The following is a 25,831-nucleotide window of genomic DNA, read 5'->3' on the forward strand; positions in this document are numbered from 1 at the left end:
TGGCACTCAGCCTTCTTCACAATCCAACTCTCACATCCATACATGACCACAGGAAAAACCATAGCCTTGACTAGACGAACCTTTGTTGGCAAAGTAATGTCTCTGCTTTTGAATATGCTATCTAGGTTGGTCATAACTTTCCTTCCAAGGAGTAAGCGTCTTTTAATTTCATGGCTGCAGTCACCATCTGTAGTGATTTTGGAGCCTAGAAAAATAAAGTCTGACACTGTTTCCACTGTTTCCCCATCTATTTGCCATGAAGTGGTGGGACCGGATGCTATGATCTTTGTTTTCTGAATTTTGAGCTTTAAGCCAACTTTTTCACTCTCCACCTTCACTTTCATCAAGAGGCTTTTGAGTTCCTCTTCACTTTCTGCCATAAGGGTGGTGTCATCTGCATATCTGAGGTTATTGATATTTCTCCCAGCAATCTTGATTCCAGTTTGTGTTTCTTCCAGTCCTGCATTTATGACCCAGCAATCCCACTGCTGAGTATACACATTGAGGAAACCACAATTGAAAGAGACAAGTATACCCCAATGTTCATCACAGCACTGTTTATAATAGCCAGGACATGGAAGCGACCTAGATGTCCATCAGCAGATGAATGGATAAGAAAGCTGTGGTACATATATACAATGGAATATTACTCGGCCATTAAAATGAATACATTTGAATCCATTCTAATGAGATGGATGAAACTGGAGCCTATTATGCAGAGTGAAGTACGCCAGAAAGAAAAACCAATACAGTATATTAATGCATATATATGGAATTTAGAAAGAAGGTAACGATAACCCGGTATGAGAGACAGCAAAAGAGACACAGATATATTGAACAGTCCTTTGGACTCTGTGGGAGAGGGCAAGGATGGGATGATATGGGAGAATGGCATTGAAACATGTAAAATATCATGTGAAAAGAATCGCTAGGCCAGGTTTGATGCATGATACAGGGTGCTCAGGGCTGGTGCACTGGGATGACCCAGAGGGATGGGATGGGGAGGAAGGTGGGAGGGGGGTTCAGGATGGGGAACACATGTACACTCATGGCGGATTCAAGTCAATGTATGGCAAAACCAATAAAATATTGTAAAATAAAATTAATTAATTAATTAATTTTTAAAAAAAGAATAGGGGCATCAATTGATTTATTTTGGTAGCCATTTTGTAACTTATCAGTTCAGTTCAGTTGCTCACTCTGTCCAACTCTTTGCAACCCCATGAAAAGCAGCAGGCTAGGCTTCCCTATCCATCACCAACTCCCAGAATTCACCCAAACCCATGTCCATGGAGTCGGTGATGCCATCCAAACGTCTCATCCTCTGTCATCCCCTTCTCCTCCTGCCCTCAATCTTTCCCAGCATCAGGGTCTTTTCAAATGAGTCAGCTCTTCACATCAGATGGCCAAAGTATTGGAGTTTCAGCTTCATTATCAGTCCTTCCAATGAAGACTCAGGACTGATCTCCTTTAGGATGGACTGTTTGGATCTCCTTGCAGTCCAGGGACTCTCAAGAGTCTTCAACACCACAGTTCAAAAGCATCAATTCTTCGGTGCTCAGCTTTCTTTATAGTCCAACTCTCATATGCATACATGACCACTGAAAAAAACATAGCCTTGACTACATGGACCTTTATTGGCAAAGTAATGTCTCTGCTTTTAATATGCTGTCTAGGTTGCTCATAACTTTCCTTCCAAGGAGTAAACGTCTTTTAATTTCATGGCCATATGCAGTGATTTTCCAGCCCAGAAAAATAAAGTCAGCCACTGTGTCCATTGTTTCCCCATCTATTTGCCATGAAGTGATGGGACCAGATGCCATGATCTAACTTTTATGAATGTTGAGCTTTAAACCAACTTTTTCACTCTCCTCTTTCACTTTTATCAAGAGGCTCTTTAATTCTTCTTTACTTTCTGCCATAAGGGTGGTGTCATCAGCACATCTGAGGTTATTGACATTTCTCCCAGCAATCTTGATTCCAGCTTGTGCTTCCTACAGTCTAGCGTTTCTCATGATGTACTCTGCATATAAGTTAAATAAGCAGGGTGTCAATATACAGCCTTGATGTACTCCTTTTCCTATTTGGAACCAGTCTGTTGTTCCATGTCCAGTTCTGACTGTTGCTTCCTGACCTGCATACAGATTTCTAAAGAGGCAGATCAGGTGGTCTGGTATTCCCATCTCTTTCAGAATTTTCCACAGTTTATTGTGATCCACACAGTCAAAGGTTTGGCATAGTCAATAAAGCGGAAATAGATGCTTTTTGGAACTCTTTTGCTTTTTTGATAATCTAGCGGGTGTTGGCAATTTGATCTCTGGTTCCTTTGCCTTTTCTAAAACCAGCTTGAACATCTGGAAGTTCATAATTCACGTATTGCTGAAGCCTGGCTTGGAGAATTTAAACATTACTTTACAAGTGTGAGAGATGAGTGCAATTGTGTGGTAGTTTGAGCATTCTTTGGCATTGCCTTTCTTTGGGATTGGAATGAAAAATGACCTTTTCCAGTCCTGTGGCCATTGCTGAGTTTTCCAATTTGCTGGCATATTGAGTGCAGCACTTTCATAGCATCATCTTTCAGGATTTGAAACAGCTCAACTGGTACTTGGTCACCTCCACTAGCTTTGCTCATAGTGATGCTTCCTAAGGCCCACTTGACTTCACTTTGTACCTTATGGTAAACTGTAATTTATGTAATTTAAACGGGCCATTCTCTCCATACAAGTAGGTTTTAATGTGTATATATGTGACTTATATGTTCTTTGTATAGGCAGACTTCAAAGATATTGTGGATTTGGTTCCAGACCACCTCAGTAAAGTGAACATCACAAAATAAGGTGAGTCATAGAAATATTTTTGTTTCTCCATGCATAGTAAAGTTATCCTTATACTATAATGTAGTTTAACTGCCCAATAGCCTTATGCCTAAAAAACAATGTATTGATGCATACCTTAATTTTCAAATACTTTATTGCCAAAAAGTGCTGCATTCAATATGCAAACAAATTTAGAAAATTCAGCAGTGGTCACAGGACTGGAAAAGGTCAGTTTTCATTCCAATCCCAAAGAAAGGCAATGCCAGAGAATGTTCCAACTATTGCACAATTGCACGCATCTCACACACTAGAAAAGTAATGCTCAAAATTCTCCAATTCAGGCTTCAACAGTACATGAGCTGTGAACTTTCAGATGTTCAAGCTGGTTTTAGAAAAGGCAAAGGAACCAGAGATCAAATTGCCAACATCTGCTGGATCACAGAAAGAGCAAGAGAGTTCCAGAAAAAAACATCTATTTCTGGTTTATTGACTATGCCAAAGCCTTTGACTGTGTGGATCACAATAAAATGTGGAAAATTCTGAAAGAGATGGGAATACCAGACCACCTGACCTGACTCTTGAAAAACCTGTATGCGGGTCAGGAAGCAACAGTTAGAACTGGACATAGAACAACAGACTGGCTCCAAATTGGGGAAGGAGTATATCAAGGCTGTATATTGTCACCCTGCTTATTTAACTTATATGCAGAATACATCATGAGAAATGCTGGACTGGAGGAAGCACAAGTTGGAATCAAGATTGTCAGGAGAAATATCAATAACTTCAGATATGCAGATGACATCACCCTTATGGCAGAAAGTGAAGAAGAATTAAAGAGCCTCTTGATGAAAGTGAAAGAGGAAAGGGAAAAAGTTGGCTTAGAGCTCAACATTCAGAAAACTAAGATCATGGCTTCTGGTCCCATCACTTCAAGGCAAATAGACAGGGAAACAGTGACAGATTTCATTTTTATGGGCTCCAAAATCATTGCAGATGGTGACTGCAGCCATGAAACAAAAAGTCGCTTGCTCCTTGAAATAAAAGTTATGACCAACCTAGAAAGCATTATTAAAAAGCTGAGACATGACTTTTCCAACAAAGGTACATCTAGTCAAGGGTATGGTTTTTCCAGTAGTCCTGTATGGATGTGAGAGTTGGACTATGAAGAAAGCTGAACACTGAAGAATTGATGCTTTTGAACTGTGGTGTTGGAGAAGACTCTTAAGAGTCCCTTGGACTGCAAGGAGATCCAACCCGTCCATCCTAAAGGAAATCAGTCCTAAATATTCATTGGAAGGACTGATGCTGAAGCTGAAACTCCACAACTTTGGCCACCTGATGCAAAGAAATGATTTATTTGAAAAGCCCCTGATGCTGGGAAAGATTGAAGGCAGGAGGAGAAGGGGACAAGAGAAGATGAGATATTTGGATGACATCACTGTCTCAATATACATGAGTTTGAGTAAACTCCAGGAGTTTGTAATGGACAGGGAGGCCTGGTGTGTTGCCATCCATTGGGTTGCAGAGAGTTAGACATGACTGAGCGACTGAACCAAACTGACAAAGTGCTAACCACCAGAGTGTTCAGCAGACTTTAGTAACAGTGAAGACCACTAATCACCATAAAAAAATATAATAATAATGGAAAAGTTTGAAATACTGTGAGAATTACCAAAATGTGACAGAGAGACACAAAGTGAGAAAATGCTATAGGAAAAATGGAACCAGTGAATTTCTTCCTTGCAGATTTGGCACAAATATTCATTTTGTAAAAAATGCAATATATGTGAAGCACAATAAAATCAGCTATGCCTGTATTTCCTGGTGTTCTTATGTGTAAACTGATACACCTCAGGACACAGGTGAGAACTGTGTCTGTGAGAATATGTGTATACTCCTATGCTACCAACTCCAGTGAAACTGATTCATGTGTGCAAACTGGAACATCTGTAGACTGTGTGTATATGATTGAGATATGCAGGGGTACTGAGAGTTGCTCACGACCACAGGACTGTGAGCTTCAATTGACAGTGAGGAGAATAAGAAAAGATAATTCAAAGAAAATCCAGCTTTGGCTATTTCTACCATTTAGTCATCAAAACTATAGTCTGAAAGTCTTTCATGGTCATCAGTGGGTTTTACCAATTGCCTATGGAGATCATCAGTATCAGCAAGCTTGCATTCCTAACACAAAAGACACAATAAAAATATTTTAGCAGTTTTGCGAATGCCCGTTTTTCCAAGACAGCCAGGATTGGTCTCTGATTGAGTCAGGATTGAACCTGGGACCCTTTGCTGCAGTGCTTATACCAGACAAACATCTCGTCAAACAACAAAATATGAAGAAACTATAAGAGACTAAAAATAACTGTGTGTATGTGTTAGTCGCTCAGGCGTGTCCAACTCTCTGTGACCCCATAGACTATAGCCCACCAGGCTCCTCAGTCCATGGAATTCCCCAGGCAAGAATACTGGAGTGGTTGCCATTCCCTTCTCTAGGGGATCTTCCTGACTCAGGGATCAAATCTGGTTCTCCCACATTGCAGGCAGATTATTTACCATCTGAGCCACCAGAGAAGCCCATGAAAATAACTGTGTGTGCACTCAACTGGAGCAAATTATGGACAAGGAGATTCTAAAAAAGACCAAAAAAAAAAAAAAAAAACCCCAAACTGCTACTTCTGAAGAGCTGAGGGTTAAAATAGGGTATTGTGCATGCCCCCTACACACACCCACCAAAGAAGTGAACAAACACCTAAGCCACCCCTCCAGCCTACGCACTGGACCTGCCCCTACTGTCAGTCCATATAAGGAACCACCTTGGGGAGATAACTAGGGAATCTATTACTTGTTTTCGGTCCCTCTTGCTGCAGTAGGGACACCAGTAAAGCCTTGCCTGAAATTCTTGTCTCGCCTCTGATGAATTAAATAAAATGAGAAGTACACCAATTTGTTAGACATTTGCACCTGGATCTCTCTTCACATATCAAACTCAATATAATCAACATCCAGTGCCCCAATCAAAATAGCCACTCCCTTTGACTTCCTCACTTTACTGTCATGATTTCTTTCCCAGGATCATAGACTCAGCTGTCTACCTTACTTCCAGCTTTCTCTGAGTCCAGCATGCTGCCAAGCCCTGAAGACTCTATTCTTGAAATGTTTCATGACACAATCCCTCATTTTAAGGTCCACATTCAGCACCTGAGTGTCAGGCTGCATTACCTTTTCAAGAACAAAATAAACATTTTTCTTTATCATAATCAGTACAAATCAATTTGAAAAGCAAATAAATATTAGCCATCACCCAAGCACTTTGATAAAACCTCTCTTAATATGTTGATGTATCTTCTTTCTAGATTTGAGTGTGTGTTCTTTTTTATCCTTTTTTATTTCTGCATATGTGTTCTTAAAAATATAAGTTCATATATTTAAAGAAAATGGGATTAATATGATTAATTACTGTAGTAATCTGTTCTCCTGTTGGTGAATACTTAGGTGGTCTCAAATATTTTGCTATTATAAATAATTCAGTGTTATACATACTTATATATATTGTTTTATACGGTCAGCAAAAACAAGACTGGGAGCTGACTGTAGCTCAGATCTGAGTTCCTTATTGCCAAATTCAGACTTAAATTGAAGAAAGTACGGAAATCCACAAGACCATTCAGATATGATCTAAATCAAATCCCTTACAATTATATAGTAGAAGTGAGAAATAAATTCAAGACATTAGATCTGATAGAGTGCCTGAAGAACTATAGATGGAGGTTCGTGACATCATGCAGGAGGCAGGGATCAAGACCATCCCCAAGAAAAATAAATGAAAAAAGGCAAAATAGTTGCTGAGGAGGCCTTGCAAATAGCTGTGAAAAGAAAAGAAGCAAAAGGCAAAGAAGAAAAGGAAAGATATACCCATCTGAATGCAAAGTTCCAAAGAAGAGCAAGAGATATAGAGAGCCCTTTTAAACAAACAATGCAAAGAAATACAGGAAAACAACAGAATGGGAAAGACTAGAGATCTCTTCAAGAAAATTAGAGATACAAAGGGAACATTTCATGCAAAGCTGTGCTCGATAAAGGACAGAAATGGTAGGGACCTAATGGAAGCAGAAGATATTAAGAAGAGGTGGTAAGAATACACAGAAGAACTATACAAAAAAGACCTTTATGACCCAGATAATCACAATGGTGTGATCACTCACCTAGAGCCAGACATCCTGGAATGTGAAGTCAAGTGGGCTTTAGGAAGCGTCACTATGAACAAAGCTAGTGGAGGTGATGGAATTCCAGCTGAGCTATTTCAAATCCTAAAAGATGATGCTGTGAAAGTGCTGCACTTAATATACCAACAAATTTGGAAAACTCATCAGTGGTCACAGGACTGGAAATGATCAGTGTTCATTCCAATCCCAAAGAAAGGCAATGCCAAAGAATGCTTAAACTATCACACAATTGCACTCATCTCACACACTAGCAAACTAATGCACAAAATTCTCCAAACAACACTTCAACAGTATGTGAACTGTGAACTTCCAGATGTTCAAGCTGATTTTAGAAAAGGCAGAGAAACCAGAGGTCAAATTGCCAACACCCGTTGGATCATCGAAAAAGCAAGAGAGTTCCAGAAAAAAACATCTATTTCTGCTTTATTGACGATGCCAAAGCCTTTGAGTGCATGGATCACAACAAACTGGGAAATTCCTAGAGATGGGAATACCGTAACACTTGACCTGACTCTTGAGAAATCTGTATGCAAGTCAGGAAGCAACAGTTAAAACCTGACATGGAACAACACACTGGTTCCAAATCAGGAAAGGAGTATATTAAAATTGTATACTGTCGTGCTGCTTATTTAACTTATATGCAGAATACATCATGAGAAATGCTGGAATGGATGAAGAATAAGCTGGAAGCAAGATTGCTGGGAGAAATACCAATAACTTCAGATATGCAGATGACACCACCCTTATGGCAGAAAGCGAAGAAGAAATAAAGAGGGTCTTGATGAAAGTGAAAGAGGAGAGGGGAAAAAGTTGGCCTAAAGCTCAACACTCAGAAAAGTAAGATCATGGTATCTGGTCCCATCACTTCATTGCAAATAGACAGGGAAACAGTGACAGACTTCATTTTTGGTGGCTCCAAAATCACTGCAGATGGTGAGTGCAGCCATGAAATTAAAAGAAATTTGCTCCTTGGAAGAAAAGCTATGACCAACCTAGACAGCATATTAAAAAAGCAGAGGCATTACTTTGCCAAAAAGATCCATCAGGTCAAAGCTATGGTTTTTCCAGTAGTCGTGTATGGATGTAAGAGTTCAACTATAAAGAAAGCTGATTTGTTGTTTTTCCCTTGCTGCTTTTAATATTTGTTCTTTGTGTTTGATCTTTGTTAATTTGATTAATATGTGTCTTGGGGTGTTTCACCTTGGTTTATCCTGTTTGGGACTCTCTGGGTTTCTTGGACTTGGGTGATTATTTCCTTCCCCATTTTAGGGAAGTTTTCAACTATTATCTCCTCAAGTATTTTCTCATGGTCTTTCTTTTTGTCTTCTTCTTCTGGAACCCCTATGATTCGGATGTTGTAGCGTTTAATATTGTCCTGGAGGTCTCTGAGATTGTCCTCATTTCTTTTAATTCGTTTTTCTTTTATCCTCTCTGATTCACTTATTTCTACCATTCTATCTTCTAATTCACTAATCCTATCTTCTGCCTCTGTTATTCTACTATTTGTTGCCTCCAGAGTGTTTTTAATTTCATTTATTGCATTATTCATTATATATTGACTCTTTTTTATTTCTTCTAGGTCCTTGTTAAACCTTTCTTGCATCTTCTCAATCCTTGTCTCCAGCATATTTATCTGTGATTCCATTTTAATTTCAAGATTTTGGATCAATCTCACTATCATTATTTGGAATTAAACAACAAATAACACACAAGGGAATTCCCATAAGGATAATAGCTGATCTTTCAATAGAAACTCTTCAAGCCAGGAGGGAATGGCAAGACACATTTGAAATGATGAAAGAAAATAACCTACCAAAAAAAAAAAGAAAATAACCTACAGCCCAGATTATTGTACCAAGGAAGGATTTCATTCAAGTATGAAGGAGAAATCAAAAGCTTTTCAGACAAGCAAAAGCTGAGAGAATTCTGCACCACCAAACCAGCTCTCCAACAAACACTAAAGGATATTCTCTAGACAGGAAACACAAAAACAGTGTATAAATTCGAACCCAAAACAATAAAGTAAATGGCAACGGGATCATACTTATCAGTAATTACCTTAAACATAAATAGGTTGAATGCCCCAACCAAAAGACGAAGACTGGCTGAATGGATACAAAAACAAGAACCCTACGTATGTTGTCTACAGGAGACCCACCTCAAAACAGGGGACACATACAGACTGAAAGTGAAGGGCTGGGAAAAGATTTTCCATGCAAATAGGGACCAAAAGAAAGCATGAGTAGCAATACTCATATCAGATAAAATAGACTTTAAAACAAAGGCTGTGAAAAGAGACAAAGAAGGTCACTACATAATGATCAAAGGATCAATCCAAGAAGAAGATATAACAATTATAAATATATATGCACCCAACACAGGAGCACAACAGTATGTAAGACAAATGCTACCAAGTATGAAAGGAGAAACTAACAATAACACAATAAGAGTGGGAGAATTTAATACCCCACTCACACCTATGGATAGATCAAATAAACAGAAAATTAACAAGGAAACACAAACTTTAAATGATACAATAGACCAGTTAGACCTAATTGATATCTATAGGACATTTCAACCCAAAACAATGAATTTCACCTTTTTCTCAAGTGCACATGAAACCTTCTCCAGGATAGATCACATCCTGGGCCATAAAGCTAGCCTTGGTAAATTCAAAAAAATAGAAATCATTCCAAGCATCTTTTCTGACCACAATGCAGTAAGATTAGATCTCAATTACAGGAGAAAAACTATTAAAAATTCCAACATATGGAGGCTGAACAACACGCTGCTGAATAACCAACAAATCACAGAAGAAATCAAAAAAGAAATCAAAATTTGCATAGAAACGAATGAAAATGAAAACACAGCAACCCAAAACCTGTGGGACACAGTAAAAGCAGTCCTAAGTGGAAAGTTCATAGCAATACAGGCACACCTCAAGAAACAAGAAAAAAGTCAAATAAATAACCTAACTCTACGCCTAGAACAACTAGAAAAGGAAGAAATGAAGAACCTCAGGGTTAGTAGAAGGAAAGAAATCTTAAAAATTAGAGCAGAAATAAATGCAAAAGAAACAAAAGAGACCATAGCAAAAATCAACAAAACCAAAAGCTGGTTCTTTGAAAGGATAAATAAAATTGACAAACCATTAGCCAGACTCATCAAGAAACAAAGGGAGAAACATCAAATCAATAAAATTAGAAACGAAAATGGAGAGATCACAACAGACAACACAGAAATACAAAGGATCATAAGAGACTACTATCAACAATATGCCAATAAAATGGACAACGTGGAAGAAATGGACAAATTCTTAGAAAAGTACAACTTTCCAAAACTCGACCAGGAAGAAATAGAAAATCTTAACACACACATCACAAGCATAGAAATTGAAACTGTAATCAAAAATCTTCCAGCAAACAAAAGCCCAGGTCCAGACGGCTTCACAGCTGAATTCTACCAAAAATTTAGAGAAGAGCTAAAACCTATCCTGCTCAAACTCTTCCAGAAAATTGCAGAGGAAGGTAAACTTCCAAACTCATTCTATGAGGCCACCATCACCCTAATACCAAAACCTGACAAAGATCCCACAAAAAAAGAAAACTACAGGCCAATATCACTGATGAACATAGATGCAAAACTCCTTAACAAAATTCTAGCAATCAGAATCCAACAACACATTAAAAAGATCATACACCATGACCAAGTGGGCTTTATCCCAGGGATGCAAGGATTCTTCAATATCCGCAAATCAATCAATGTAATACACTACATTAACAAATTGAAAAATAAAAACCATATGATTATCTCAATAGATGCAGAGAAAGCCTTTGACAAAATTCTACACCCATTTATGATAAAAACTCTCCAGAAAGCAGGAATAGAAGGAACATACTTCAACATAATAAATGCTATATATGACAAACCCACAGCAAACATTATCCTCAATGGTGAAAAATTGAAAGCATTTCCTCTAAAGTCAGGAACAAGACAAGGGTGCCCACTTTCACCATTACTATTCAACATAGTTTTGGAACTTTTTGCTACAGCAATCAGAGCAGAAAAAGAAATAAAAGGAATCCAAATTGGAAAAGAAGAAGTAAAACTCTCACTGTTTGCAAATAACATGATCCTCTACATAGAAAACCCTAAAGACTCCACCAGAAAATTACTAGAGCTAATCAATGACTATAGTAAAGTTGCAGGATATAAAATCAACACACAGAAATCCCTTGCATTCCTATACACTAATAATGAGAAAATAGAGAAATTAAGGAAACAATTCCATTCACCATTGCAACGGAAAGAATAAAATACTTAGGAATATATCTACCTAAAGAAACTAAAGACCTATATATAGAAAACTATAAAACACTGGTGAAAGAAATCAAAGAGGACACTAATAGATGGAGAAATGTACCATGTTCATGGATTGGAAGAATCAATATAGTGAAAATGAGTATACTACCCAAAGCAATTTATAGATTCAATGCAATCCCTATCAAGCTACCAACAGTATTCTTCACAGAGCTAGAACAAATAATTTCACAATTTGTATGGAAATACAAAAAACCTCGAATAGCCAAAGCGATCTTGAGAAAGAAGAATGGAACTGGAGGAATCAACCTACCTGACTTCAGGCTCTACTACAAAGCCACAGTTATCAAGACAGTATGGTACTGGCACAAAGACAGAAATATAGATCAATGGAACAAAATAGAAAGCCCAGAGATAAATCCACGCACATACAGACACCTTATCTTTGACAAAGGAGGCAAGAATATACAATGGATTAAAGACAAACTCTTTAACAAGTGGTGCTGGGAAATCTGGTCAACCACTTGTAAAAGAATGAAACTAGAACACTTTCTAACACCATACACAAAAATAAACTCAAAATGGATTAAAGATCTAAACGTAAGACCAGAAACTATAAAACTCCTAGAGGAGAACATAGGCAAAACACTCTCTGACATACATCACAGCAGGATCCTCTATGACCCACCTCCCAGAATATTGGAAATAAAAGCAAAAATAAACAAATGGGACCTAATTAACCTTAAAAGCTTCTGCACATCAAAGGAAACTATTAGCAAGGTGAAAAGACAGCCTTCAGAATGGGAGAAAATAATAGCAAATGAAGAAACTGACAAACAACTAATCTCAAAAATATACAAGCAACTCCTACAGCTCAACTCCAGAAAAATAAATGACCCAATCAAAAAATGGGCCAAAGAACTAAATAGACATTTCTCCAAAGCAGACATACAGATGGCTAACAAACACATGAAAAGATGCTCAACATCACTCATTATCAGAGAAATGCAAATCAAAACCACTATGAGGTATCATTTCACACCAGTCAGAATGGCTGCGATCCAAAAGTCTACAAGCAATAAATGCTGGAGAGGGTGTGGAGAAAAGGGAACCCTCTTACACTGTTGGTGGGAATGCAAACTAGTAAAGCCACTATGGAGAACAGTGTGGAGATTCCTTTAAAAACTGGAAATAGAACTGCCTTATGATCCAGCAATCCCATTGCTGGGCATACACACTGAGGAAACCAGAAGGGAAAGAGATACGTGTACCCCAATGTTCATGGCAGCACTGTTTATAATAGCCAGGACATGGAAGCAACCTAGATGCCCATCAGCAGATGAATGGATAAGAAAGCAGTGGTACATATACACAATGGAGTATTACTCAGCCATTAAAAAGAATACATTTGAATCAGTTCTAATGAGGTGGATGAAACTGGAGCCTATTATACAGAGTGAAGTAAGCCAGAAGGAAAAACACCAATACAGTATACTAATGCATATATATGGAATTTAGAAAGATGGTAACAATAACCCTGTGTACGAGACAGCAAACAAGACACTGATGTATAGAACAGTCTTATGGACTCTGTGGGAGAGGGAGAGGGTGGGAAGATTTGGGAGAATGGCATTGAAACATGTAAAATATCATGTATGAAACGAGATGCCAGTCCAGGTTCGATGCATGATACTGGATGCCTGGGCTGGTGCACTGGGACGACCCATAGGGATGGTGTGGGGAGGGAGGAGGGAGGAGGGTTCAGGATGGGGAGCACATGTATATCTGTGGCAGATTCATTTTGATTTTTGGCAAAACTAATACAATTATGTAAATTTTAAAAATAAACTAAAATTAAAAAAAGAAAAAGAAAGCTGAGCACTGAGGAATTGATGCTTTTGAACTGTGGTGTTGGAAAAGACTCTTGAGAGTCCTTTGGACTGCAAGAAGATCCAACCAGTCCATCCTAAAGGAAATCGGTCCTGAATATTCTTTGGAAGGACTGATGTTGAAGCTGAAACTCCAATACTTTGGCCACCTGATGCAAAGAACTGACTCATTTGAAGAGACACTGATTCTGGGAAAGATTGAAGGCGGGAGGAGAAGTAGATGACAGAGGTTGAGATGATTGGATGGCATCACAAACTCAATGGACATGAGTTTGAGTAAATTCTGGGAGTTGGTAATGGACAGGGAGGCCTGGCATACTGCCATCCATTGGGTCACAGATAATCAGATAAGACTAAGCAACTGAACTGAACTGATATATACTTAAACCTAAATCTTTGCAAACAACTCAGATATTTCCATAAGATAAATTTTCAGATGCAGAAATGCTGAGACTCAGGTATGAATCAGATTTTCATGCTGGTCTCACCTCCTGGAATGCCTTTCTCAAACATTTTCAGTGGCTGAAATATTAACCACAAGTCACTAAGTGTGTATTACATGGCTACTCTCTTGGCATATATCTAGAGAAAAACATGGTCCGAAAGGATACATACACTCCAATGTTCATTGCAGCATTATTTACAATAGCCAAGACATGGAAGCAACCTAAAAGTCCACTGACAGAGGAATGGATAAAAGGGTGTGGTATGTATTAATATATAAAACAGAAATTATTCATCCATTAAAAAGTGAAATAATGCCATTTGCAGCAAGACGGCTGAACCTAGAGACTGTCATACTGAGCAAAGTCAGACAGAGAAGCAGAAACATCATACAGCATCCTTTATGTCCTGTGCTGTGCTAAGTTGCTTCAGTCATGTCTGACCCTGCGACCCTATGGACTGAAGCTCATTAGGCTCCTCTGTCTGTGGGATTCTCCAGGCAAGAATACTGGAGTGGGTTGCCAAGCCCTTCTTCAGGGGATCTGCCCCATCCAGGGATCGAAACCTGGTCTCTTATGTCTCCTACATTGGCAAGTGGATTCTTTACCACTAGCACCACCTGGGAAGCCCCTAAGGTCATTTTAGATCCTACGTAAATGACAACCATCTACCTTTGCTCAAGTATTTACAGTGTGCTGGTCTTCATGCTGGGTGTTTAATGTGTCTTATTTTGTTTCAGTTGCAGAACAAAATTAGATGTTAAGTCTGATCAGTTCCATTTTGCAAATGAGGAGATCGAGGTTTATAAGATTAATTAGTTTGCCTGAAATAACAGAGCCCTTAAGGTGCAGTATGGGACTCAAATCCATGTGTATCAGCCTCTTTTTCATTTTGCTGATGGTCTCCTTATCTGCTTAATGGACTGACATGATATTATGCCCCCTCTGTGTAGCTGAAACAGAGAAAGTGGGGAGAGGTGTATTGTTCAGTTGCTAAGTCATGTCCGACTCTGCGACCCCATGGACTGCAGCATACTAGACTTCCCTGTCCTTCACTCTCTCCCAGAGTCTGCTCAAACTCATGTTCATTGACTTGATGATGCCATCTAATCATCTCATCCTCTGTCACCCCGTTCTCCTCTTGCCCTCAATCTTTCCCAGCATCTATGGTCTTTTCCAAGGAGTTGGCTCTTTGCACAAGGTGGCCAAAGTGTTGGAGCTTCAGCATCAGTCTTTCCAATGAATTTTCAGGGTTAATTTCCATTAGGATTAACTGATTTCATCTCCTTGCTGTCCAAGAAATTCTCAAGAGTCTTCTCCAGCACCACAGTTTGAAAGTATCAATTCTTTGGCGCTCAGCCTTCTTTATGTAGTTGCAATTAAAAGAACAGGCCTACCATAGAAATCCTAGTGCCAGAGAGTTAAAGCATGATGTGGATATGGATGCATAAAATGTGGTGAGTGGGACAACATGGCCAACATCACAGAGAAGAAAAGGGTAGTTGAGGTCAAGTGGGCTGGCTGTCAGCAGGAAGAACTGGCACCCACAGCTGGGCTGGGAGAGAAACCTGCAGCTGAGTGGGACAATGGTTCCTGGGAAATGGGACAAACAGACCTAGTGCCCTGCTTGGAACAGCAAGCCTCATTCTTGACACCATCAGGTGGTTAAAGAGCCGCACATACACTGCTACACTGGGCTGTCTGTGACTTCAGGTCCAGGCAGGGCTGAGCCTTTGGGAAATCCCTCCAGTCCCTGCAGGAGTCTGGTGTGGGGAAGGCGGGAGTCAGATGAAAACTGCCCGTGATGAAGACAAACTTCACTGGAAAAGATGCAAATAAATGCACTTAAATGACACAGAGTTTGATTATAATGTAAAGGCATGATTTCCAGAATATAAAAGTAAATAAATCTGTAGGGTAAGTGGTGCAGAACATTCTAGAGCCTCCTGCTCAGACACAGCAGGTGTTTGGGTGATTCATGAGCTCAATTTCATACTGTCAAAATATAGTTCTTGGAAATCATAAGTTATCACTCATCAAAAATTGCCCATGGGAGAGAAAGGACTTTACTGGGAGATCTTGTTCAAATGTGATGCTGAGTCAAGAGGTCTGGGTGAGCCTGAGACTCTGCATTTCTAAGAAGTTCCAAGTGATTCAGGTGCTGCTGGCCCTGACATCACCGTCCAAGTCACAAGGAATGAGGAAGCCAGCAGGGCAAGGGGGACAATTGGTGTGTGAGGAGGGGTTGCTGAGAAAATAATATGTTAAAGAAGGAGAAAATGTAGGACAGCAATATTTTGCACATTAGAGCAAGGTATAGTAAGCACCTGTAAAAATGTATTATCTAACTAATAGCTCTGAGCAAGAAAAGAAAATAACAAATGGAAATTAATCTACCTCAAGAGCTGGAAAATGCTTTAAAATGACCCAGTACTCTCTAAAATGATCAAATCAAGCACAAAATCATTTAAATGAAAAACTCAGCCTCTGTTTGGAATCTAACCAAGAAGCCTAGGGGTCTATTTATGTCATTTTGGGTCTTTACTTTTACTAGCTATTTCTTCCATAAATTAGAAACCTCTAGATAGTATATTAAAAAGCAGAGATGTTACTTTGTCAACAAAGGTCCATCTGGTCAAGGCTATGGTTTTTCCAGCAGTCATGTATGGATGTGAGAGTTGGACTGTGAAGAAAGCTGAGCACTGAAGAATTGATGCTTTTGAACTATGGTGTTAGAGAAGACTCTTGAGAGTCCCTTGGACTGCAAGGAGATCCAACCAGTCCATTCTAAAGGAAATCAGTCCTGGGTGTTCTTTGGATGGAATGATGCTAAAGCTGAAACTCCAGTACTTTGGCCACCTCATGCAAAGAGTTGACTCATTGGAAAAGACTCTGATGCTAGGAGGGATTGGGGGCAGGAGGAGAAGGGGATGACAGAGGATGAGATGGCTGGATGGCATCACTGACTCAATGGATATGAGTTTGAGTGAACTCCGGGAGTTGGTGATGGACAGAGGCCTAGCGTGCTGCAATTCATGGGGTTGCAAAGAGTTGGACACGACTGAGTGACTGAACTGAACTGAACTGAACTGATGGTGCCTACTACGCTTTCCTGTTGGCTCTAATTTCCAGGAATCCGGACAGCAGAGGACATGATGTAAAGAGAACAGAGCCCCACTTTTGGTAGGCGAGTTCACTCCCATGTCCCCAAAGCAGCCTCTCAATCAAATCCAACACCAAAGAGGTGTCCTGGAGTGTCAGGGGCTGGAACAGGTGAGCAGGAGAGGAAACCTGAGATGTACACAAGTGGAGTGAAATCACTTCATGAACACACTGCACAAGTATCACCTACAAACACAGAAATGAAGCTAACAGTGATACTAAGAGTTGATAAAAACACAGATCAAAAGTCAAGTTACTGCAATTATTAATTCAGTCTTCAAACTCAATCTTCCCTCACATACTTTAGAACCTCAGATAACCCTAAGATTTGGGGATTTTACGATAAAAGAATACAAATCTGTTACAGTCTTAAGTTGTACTACAGAGTTTCTTAGATATTCATATTTTTGATTTGGGAGAAATTTTAGATCAGTATACATTAACAAAATTATGTTTACAACAGGAAATCTGTTGGACACATTGTCTCCAAGTAAGCAAACATCATCTACAGTGCTCTCAGGGACAGGATTTCATAAAAAGTATAGCTAACATAGCTAATGCTTTCCTGCCATAGGAATCCTTATCTTCCTCCTGAACTACAATGAAAATGAAAACAATTTGGAGCAAGTTTTTGTCCTGTAATTAACTGAAGCTTCTCTCTTGGTATCTATCATCTGAGCATTAAGTTGAATATTCTTTCATGTTAAAAGGGTACATGCGTGCTCAGTCACTAAGTCATGTCCGACTCTTTGTGACCCCATTGACTGTAGCCCACCAGGCTCCTCTGTCCATGGAATTTTCCAGGCAAAAATACTGGAGCAGGTTGTCATTTCCTTCTCCAGAGGATCTTCCTCACCCGGGGATTGAATCCACATCTGCTGCATTGCAGGCAGATTCTTTACCAGTGAGCTATCTGAGAAATGTGTGTGTGTTGGTTACTGGTTGCTCAGACCTGTGTGCTACTCACTCACTCTCCTAGCCAGCAGTCCCTCAGTACTCTTACTGTGCCCTGCAGAATGCCACTTCCTGGGGAACAGAGATGAAAACAAGATGTTATCTGATCCTAAAACACCTCAGGTTTCTATGAGATACAGATGAAAATTACAAAGCATGCCACAGATGATACCTCTTATTTTAATTCTGGTAAAACATGTAACCTAAAATTTACCAGCTTAACAATTTCTATTTCAAATCCTAAAAGATGATGCTGTGAAAGCACTGCACTCAATATGCCAGCAAATTTGGAAAACTGAGCAGTGGCCACAGGACTGGAAAAGGTCAGTTTTCATTCCAATCCCAAAGAAAGGCAATGTTAAAGAATGTTCAAACTACCACACAACTGCACTCATCTCACATGCTAGCAAAGTAATGCTCAAAATTCCCAAGCTAGGCTTCAACAGTACATGAACCGAGAACTTCCAGATGTTCAAGCTGGATTTAGAAAAGGCAGAGGAACCAGAGATCACATTGTCAACATCCGTTGAATCAAAGAAAAAGCAAGAGAGTTCCAGAAAAAAACATCTATTTCTGCTTTATTGACTACGCCAATATACATCAAGGCTGTATATTGTCACCCTGCTTATTTAACATATATGCAGAGTATAACATGCAAAATGCCAGGCTGGATGAAGCATAAGCTGGAATCAAGATTGCAGGAAGAACATATCAAAAACCTCAGATACACAGATGACACCATCTTTATGGCAGAAAGAGAAGAGGAACTAAAGAAGTTCTTGATGAAAGTGAAAGAGGAGTGTGAAAAATCTGGCTTAAAACTCAACATTCAAAAAATGAAGATCATGCCATCTGTTCCCATCATTTCATGACAAATAGATGGGGAAACAATGGAAACAGTGACAGACTATTATTTGGGGGGCTCCAAAATCACTGCAGATGGTGACTGCAGCCATGAAATTAAATATGCTTTCTCCTTGAAAGAAAAGTTATGACCAACCTAGACAGCATATTAAAAAGCAGAGACATTATCAAGAAATGTCCGTATAGTCAAAGCTATGGTTTTCCCAATAGACATGTATGGATGTGAAAGTTGGACAATAAAGAAGGCTGAATGCCAGAGAATTGATGCTTCTGAGTTGTGGTCTTGGAGAAGACTCTTTAAAGTCCCTTAGACTGCAAGGAGGTCCAACCAGGAATCAGTCCTGAATGAACCCTAAAGGAAATCAGTCCTGAATATTCATTGGAAGGACTGATGCTGAAGCTGAAACTCCAATACTCTGGCCTTATGATGTGAAGAACTGACTCATTTGAAAAGACCCTGACGCTGGAAAGATTGAAGGCAGGAGGAGAAGGGGACGACAGCAGATGAGATAGTTGGATGTCATTACCGATTTGATGGACGTGAGTTTGAGCAAGCTCCAGGAGTTGGTGATGAACAGGGAAGCCTGGTGTGCTGCAGTCCATGGGGTGACAAAGAGTCAGACATGACTGAGTAACACTTTCACTCAGAAAATGATATTTTTCACCAGCCTTGTGACAGAAGCAAAGGGGCAGCATGTGCACACTGTAAGCAGGGAGGGCATGTTGCTTTGAGAGAATCTACACAGGAGCTGAGTGCAGAGGGGGTGGGAATGTTAGGACCCAAGGATGCTGAGGGAGGTGGGGAAGAGCTGCCTACTACTTTGTCTGTTCTGGTTTAGTCTCGTCTTCAAGCATCTCTCCTGGTCTGAGTTGGGGAACCCAAGCTCAGTGTGAAAGGAACATCACCAGCAGACGTGGATGCTGGCAGGACCAGGACACAAACCTCTCTATCGTCTCCCACATGGATCCTCCTCTGCTCCTTTTGGGTTGTTTTCATTCACTTTAAGCAAATCTCTGGCCTTGCCTCCATGAGGGGCTTTGGTTCCTCAGCCCTGACTGAGTCACGATTCTGGGCTCTTCTCTGATGGCCAAACAGTCCCTATTTTGATTGGACCTTGGGCTGAACTATGGTTTGAGCATCATCTTACACAAGCCAATAAGAATCAGATCTGTGCTAAAGAAAGAAGCAGCCGGTGGGGTGAGAGCAGCAGGATGACAGATAAGTGTGGGTGAGTGGAAGACAAGTCTATGGGAAGGGCCAAGGGACAAAGGAGGAGGCTGCAACTGAAAGGCATCATGGGAGGAAGAGAAGATTCCATAAGTACAAAGAAGAAAAGATGGCAAGAAATGAGATATAGGAGAGTTAGTGACAGGGAGCCAGGGCTGACTTCCAAGACTCCTCATGAATAATCAGGTAAAACATATAGTATCCCAAGTGAGGTTAAGTTCAAGCTCCAGGGCCAAGAGCCCTGCAACCCCCATGAGGGAGCTCGCAATACAAAGAAATGCTGGGGTCCCCCTTCCATGGTCAATTTCCAAGAATGATGCACTTCTCATGTCACTACACGACTTCCCAGATGGCACTAGTGGTAAGGAACCTGCTTGCCAATGCAGGAGATGTAAGAGACGCCAGTTTGATCACTGGGTTGGGAAAGTCCCCTGGAGGAGTAAATGGCAACCCACTCCAGTATTCTTGCCTGGAGAACTCCATGGACAGAGTAGCCTGATGGGCTACAGCCCATGGGATTGCAAAGACTTGGACACAATTGAAGCAACTTATCAAACATGCATCCATGAGGAACAAAGAGTCCCCTGACACAGCAACAAGGAAGCCAAGAACAAATATGGTGCTAACTCTTTAGCTGGATTTTAAAGAGACTACTTACTGGCTTAAACAAACCTTTTTTCTTGATTCAATGACTGCGGTCAGCTTCTTCAATACCAGAGGCCCATCTAAGGTGTACCTGAAGTGAACAGTGTTAAAGCTAATCCTTCCTTCATTAGTCCAGGGTGGCGGGGGATGATCCTTGTATTCCCAAGGAGCTTCTTTCTCAAGGTCTAAATATCCCGTCACTCTTTCTACTGAAATCATCTGAAAGACACATCACATCACATGGGTCAGGACACAGGGTCTAATTTATAGGTGTTCCAAGATTGTAAATGAGATGTTCCGCTTTTATACATAATTGGGTTTAAAATATCTCACGTCTTATCATTCCCAAAGGATGGAAATAGGAGTTTGATGAGGTCTTTGATGATTTCTAAACTTATTCATCATCTTGTAACACTTTCATTAGGATTTCATCCTTAAACTTCATATTAAAACTAAAAGAATTACAGAACTGAATGATAAACTTTCATTTACCTACTTTCACATATGGATAAAAGAAACAAGAGAATTTTGTTAAAGAAAAGAATACTTATGGACACCAATCAGTAATGTGTGGCTACAGAAGGGTCATTCTGAGAAGCGGCTTATTCTACCAGAAAGAAGGGACAGTAGCAAATTCAGATGTTCAACACACACAGGAATAAATGCTAAAATGAAGTAGGTGTACCTATTAATTAAACAAACAAAAAACCCTCAAAATACTGAATTATTTTACCAAGAATGGAATTATCTATTAAGAAACAAAGTTTCTAAGAAATTAGCATATATTCTCTCTAGAATTTCAGAACCTTCCCCCTACTTTCATTATATTTAAAGACTATAATAATGAAGAGACATTTATTTTACTTGAAGACAGCTTAAAAGAATATAAAACCTGCCACGTGACATACATAAGATTAAGAATAATATGTATAGGTTTTATTTTACACTGACTTTAATCAGATGGAGGAGGATATAAAAACTGTTAGCTATGATGTAAAAATAACAGCTTAATATTTTACATAAGAATTGCCTGTATGCCATTAATGGCAAGGAGACTTGAAAGGGCGAAGAAGGTTAAAATAAACACTACCAGGTTCTCAATTCGGTCCTTTGCCTGATGCACCACTGGAACAGCCCCGTGAGTGTTGAGGGCAAGAGACAGGACCAGGCCAACCTGCCCAGGAGTCAAAGCTAAATAAGAAAGAAGGAAAAGGAAAATAAAGTCAGTCCTGTTTCTTAACCCCCTCACCTAGCTCCTTCTATCACTTATGAAGAAGACTCCTTTATAATATTTAAATCATTTGTATATAATGATAATGTGACACATACTTTTACTATATTTTTGATTGAGACCATGATACAATGAAGAAAACACTTCGAATTCAAAAAGACTACAAAATGACTTTATTAATCCCAGCAGGATTGACACACTTGACAGCATACAAAGGTGAGGAATCATGTCATTATTCTGACTTTCATCATTAGGGTTTCAAGAACCTTTGTGTAAAGTTCACTTTCTACATTGAAGGCAGCTGCAGTTAAAACCACGGAAAACAAGACAATGGGTTCTAACAGCCAGTGCTTTTAAGTCTAAACCGCCACTCTCCTTGCTCCTTATTAAAGATTTTGATTTGGCGCTGTTACTATGGAATAGAGATGGTGAATTCATGGCACAGTTGCCGACACCTGCTCATCTGGTACCCATACAGCAGGGAGGACACTGTTCTTTCCTACAGAGAATCTTTCTCACCTCAGGAATCAGGTACCTGCAACTAAGAGATTCAAGTAGCCCTAAAGCTAACTGGACAAAGCTTATAAGAGTAACCTGGTTTGCTCCTCCCAACACTACCTGGAATGTTCAGCAGTCAGCTTGCTACATTGCATAGACCTCAACCCATTTCAAAGAAAGAGATAAAAAGGCTTTCATCAAGACACAAATGACTTTATGTAAACCACACAGTGGAATCCTATACTGGCAAACACTAATTCATTAGCAGTCAAAAGTATATACTACACAGACAGCAAGAGCTTTATTAACAAATGTAAATTGAACTATAAACTCTATTTCATTATTATATTCATATTAAAGTAGTTTACTCCACATCTTACTTACCATCTGTAAGGATCAGGGAACAAAGGGCAACAACAGTGGACGAAAGATGGCACAGATGACATCTAGATACACAGCGAGCCATCGGGACGTCGTCAAAAGCAGGAACCAAGCCTCTGCATTTGTGAACCATAATAAGTATAATAAATCAGTAGAACAGCCATGTTAGCTGCTTCAAATGAGAAAGTGCATTTTGTTCAGTTGAGCAACAGAAGAATTTAAACAGGTAGGATAGCAAAGTTATACACCCAAGGAGCCCAAAGAGTTCAGAAAGCTAGTTTTGACACGACAAGATCTGACACATACAGGAATCAGTCCAGGGGCTCTGTGGGAAGCATGTACTGAAAAATTCAATCCACAGGTTATAAACAGAAGTTTCATCCTGAGAAAGAAGATGGAAAAAACAGTCTCATCAGTGCATTTCCTGCAGTGCTGGGCCTCAACCTGAAGATCACCCTCTCACACGTTGACTATTCCAAGCTCTCTGGTAGCAGAGAGCACAGCCTCACACTGTTTCCAGCACCTTCTGCAAATTCCTACCAGGCCCCTGCACAGTGTTTACCCTTCAGAGCCAGTGTGTAAATAACCATCAGCTAACAGACCTGCAAGCGGCTTTTATCTTCAAAATACAATACAATACAGATTGAAGACACAGGCCAGGATTTATAGACTTGTAGTAAATTCTGAATTTCTACCTAGAAGAAATTCTTCACTGACACAAAGAATAATATACATGAAGAGAACAGCAAATATGCTAATCAGGAAATTATTTTCCTCAGTCAGGTTTGACATGCTCTGAAAGGAGAGCAGACAACTACAGCCTGGAGGCCAGGAATGGCCAACACCTGGGTCCATAAATGAAGTTTTAGTGGCTCACAGGCATGGCCATTTGCTGATGTATTACCTTTGCTGTCCTTTGTGCTAAACAGGAGACTTAAGAAGTTACAACAGACACAGGACAGCACCACAGAGCTGGCTCTTTGCTGACTCCTGTCCTAAGAAACAGAAAACCACAGGACACAGTGAGGAAGGACAACACAAAGCCAGTCAGGGGGAGGCAAGCAGGAGATGGAAGGGAAAGAGGGGCACACAGAGGGGATGGGGAGCAGATAGGGTGGGGGAGGCAGGTGCAGAGGCATGAGGGGCGGCACAGGAAAGTGCTGGCCAGCCAGGCCACCTGAGAGGGAGGTCAGGCCTCAGAGGGCAGAACACCCCATCCTTTGAAATCATTTCCAGAAACTTACAGACCTGAATGCAAGTCCTGGTGTGCATCAAACAGCTCCTGAAAACTCTGTTCAGCTTTGTACGCCCGGATGGTCCAGAGTCCCCGGAGAGAAGATGCTAAGTGGGAAAATACTGGGCTCCGTGCTGGAGAAGCAGAGACAGACACACAACAGAGAAAGTCAGAGAAGCTGGATGCGAGGAAGCCAACAGGCTCTCATGCTCTGTGGTCACACGTCCCACCAAAGGGCACACCCGGGACTTCCTGGAGAGCTGCCTGGGGAGGAAGGATGATGCCCCTTCAGAGAGGATCCTCCACGTGACCCTTGAATTCCTGCTCACACCAACCTTCACTTTAACAACCTGGAAATGAAAGATTCTCTTTGAAACATTTTTTTTTTTTTTAACAAATTGAAATCACAACTAGATTTAGATAAAGAATTTACTACCTCATTCATCAAGGTCCTCCTCAGCATACACCTCTCCAAATTAAAAATATATATGTGTCTATATATATATATATATATGTACAGTTGAATTATGATATGTTTCAAGTGTACAGCATAGTAATGCAGTTATTTTTTTTTTCTGATTATATTCCATTATAGGATGACTCAGCAGTTTAAGAATTCATCTGTATGTAGTAGACACAAGAGATGTGGGTTCAATCCCTGGGTCGAGAAGATCCCCTGGAGGAAGAAGTGGCAACCCACTCCAATATTCTTGCCTAGAGAATCCCATGGACAGTGGAGCCTGGTGGGATATGGTCCATGGGATTGAAAGAATTGCCCATGGAGCAAATAAACATGAGCACAAGTGAGGCTAGAACTGTCCCTAGATAGGCTGATACAAGATATTAAGTAAAATTCCCTGAGGTGTACAGTAAATTCATGTTCCTGACCTATTTGATGCACAGTAGCGTGTACTTCTTAATTCCATATTCCTAATTTGTTGCTCCTTTCCTCTCTTTGCCCTACGGTAACTGTAAGGTGAATGGTTCTATTAAGACCTACAAGACCTTTTAGAACTAACACCCAAAAAAGATGTCCTTATCATTACAGGGGACTGCAATAAAAAAGTAGGAAGTCAAGAAACACTTGGAGTAACTGGCAAATTTGGCCTTGGAGTACAAAATGAAGCAGAGCAAAGGCTAATAGACTTGTGCCAAATTTGGCCTTGGAGTACAAAATGAAGCAGAGCAAAGGCTAATAGAGTTGTGCCAAGAGAACACAGGGTCATAGCAAACAATCTCTTCCAACAAGGTAAGAGAAGACTCTACACATGGACATCACCAGATGGTCAACTCCAAAATCAGTTTGATTATATTCTTTGCAGCCAAAGATGGAGAAGCTCTATACAATCAGCAAAAACAAACCAGGAGCTAACCATGGTTCAGATCATAAACTCCTTATTGCCAAATTCAAACTTAAATTGAAGACAGTCAGGAAAACCACTAGACCATTCAGGTATGACCTAAATCAAAACCCTTATGATTATACAGAGGAAGTGGAAAAATAGATTTAAGGGACTAAATCTGATAGACAGAGTGCCTATTAAACTAAGGACAGAGGTTCATGACATTGTACAGGAGACAGGGATCAAGAACATCCCCAAGAAAAAGAAATGCAAAAAGGCAAAATGGCTGTCTGAGGAGGCTTTACAAATAGCTAAGAAAATAAGAGAAGACAAAAGCAAGGAGAAAAGGAAAGATATACCCATTTGAATGCAGAGGTTCAAAGAATAGCAAGGAGAGATAAGAAAGCCTTCCTCAGAGATCAATGCAAAGAAATAGAGAAAAACAATAGAATGGGAACGACTAGAGATCTCTTCAAGAATATTAGAGATACCAAGGGAAATTTTCATGCAAAGATGGGCACAAAAAGGACAGAAATGGTATGGACCTAAGCAGAAGATATTAAGAAGAGGTGGCAAGAATATACAGAAGAAACT

The 25,831-nt window shown here is 40.0% G+C and overlaps 1 protein-coding gene across 1 annotated transcript in view; it reads right to left on the bottom strand.

Moving 5' to 3' along the window:
* The window catches only part of LOC113902492 (multidrug resistance-associated protein 4-like), a 276,118-nt gene that overhangs the window by 53,966 nt on the left and 196,321 nt on the right, over nucleotides 1-25,831 (bottom strand). The window contains 1 exon segment of the mRNA XM_027557827.1: nucleotides 20,578-20,769. Coding sequence (XP_027413628.1) covers nucleotides 20,578-20,769 — 192 coding nt within the window.

This window comes from Bos indicus x Bos taurus, chromosome 12 (assembly GCF_003369695.1).
Source record: "Bos indicus x Bos taurus breed Angus x Brahman F1 hybrid chromosome 12, Bos_hybrid_MaternalHap_v2.0, whole genome shotgun sequence".
In the NCBI taxonomy this organism is placed as follows: Eukaryota; Metazoa; Chordata; class Mammalia; order Artiodactyla; family Bovidae; genus Bos; species Bos indicus x Bos taurus.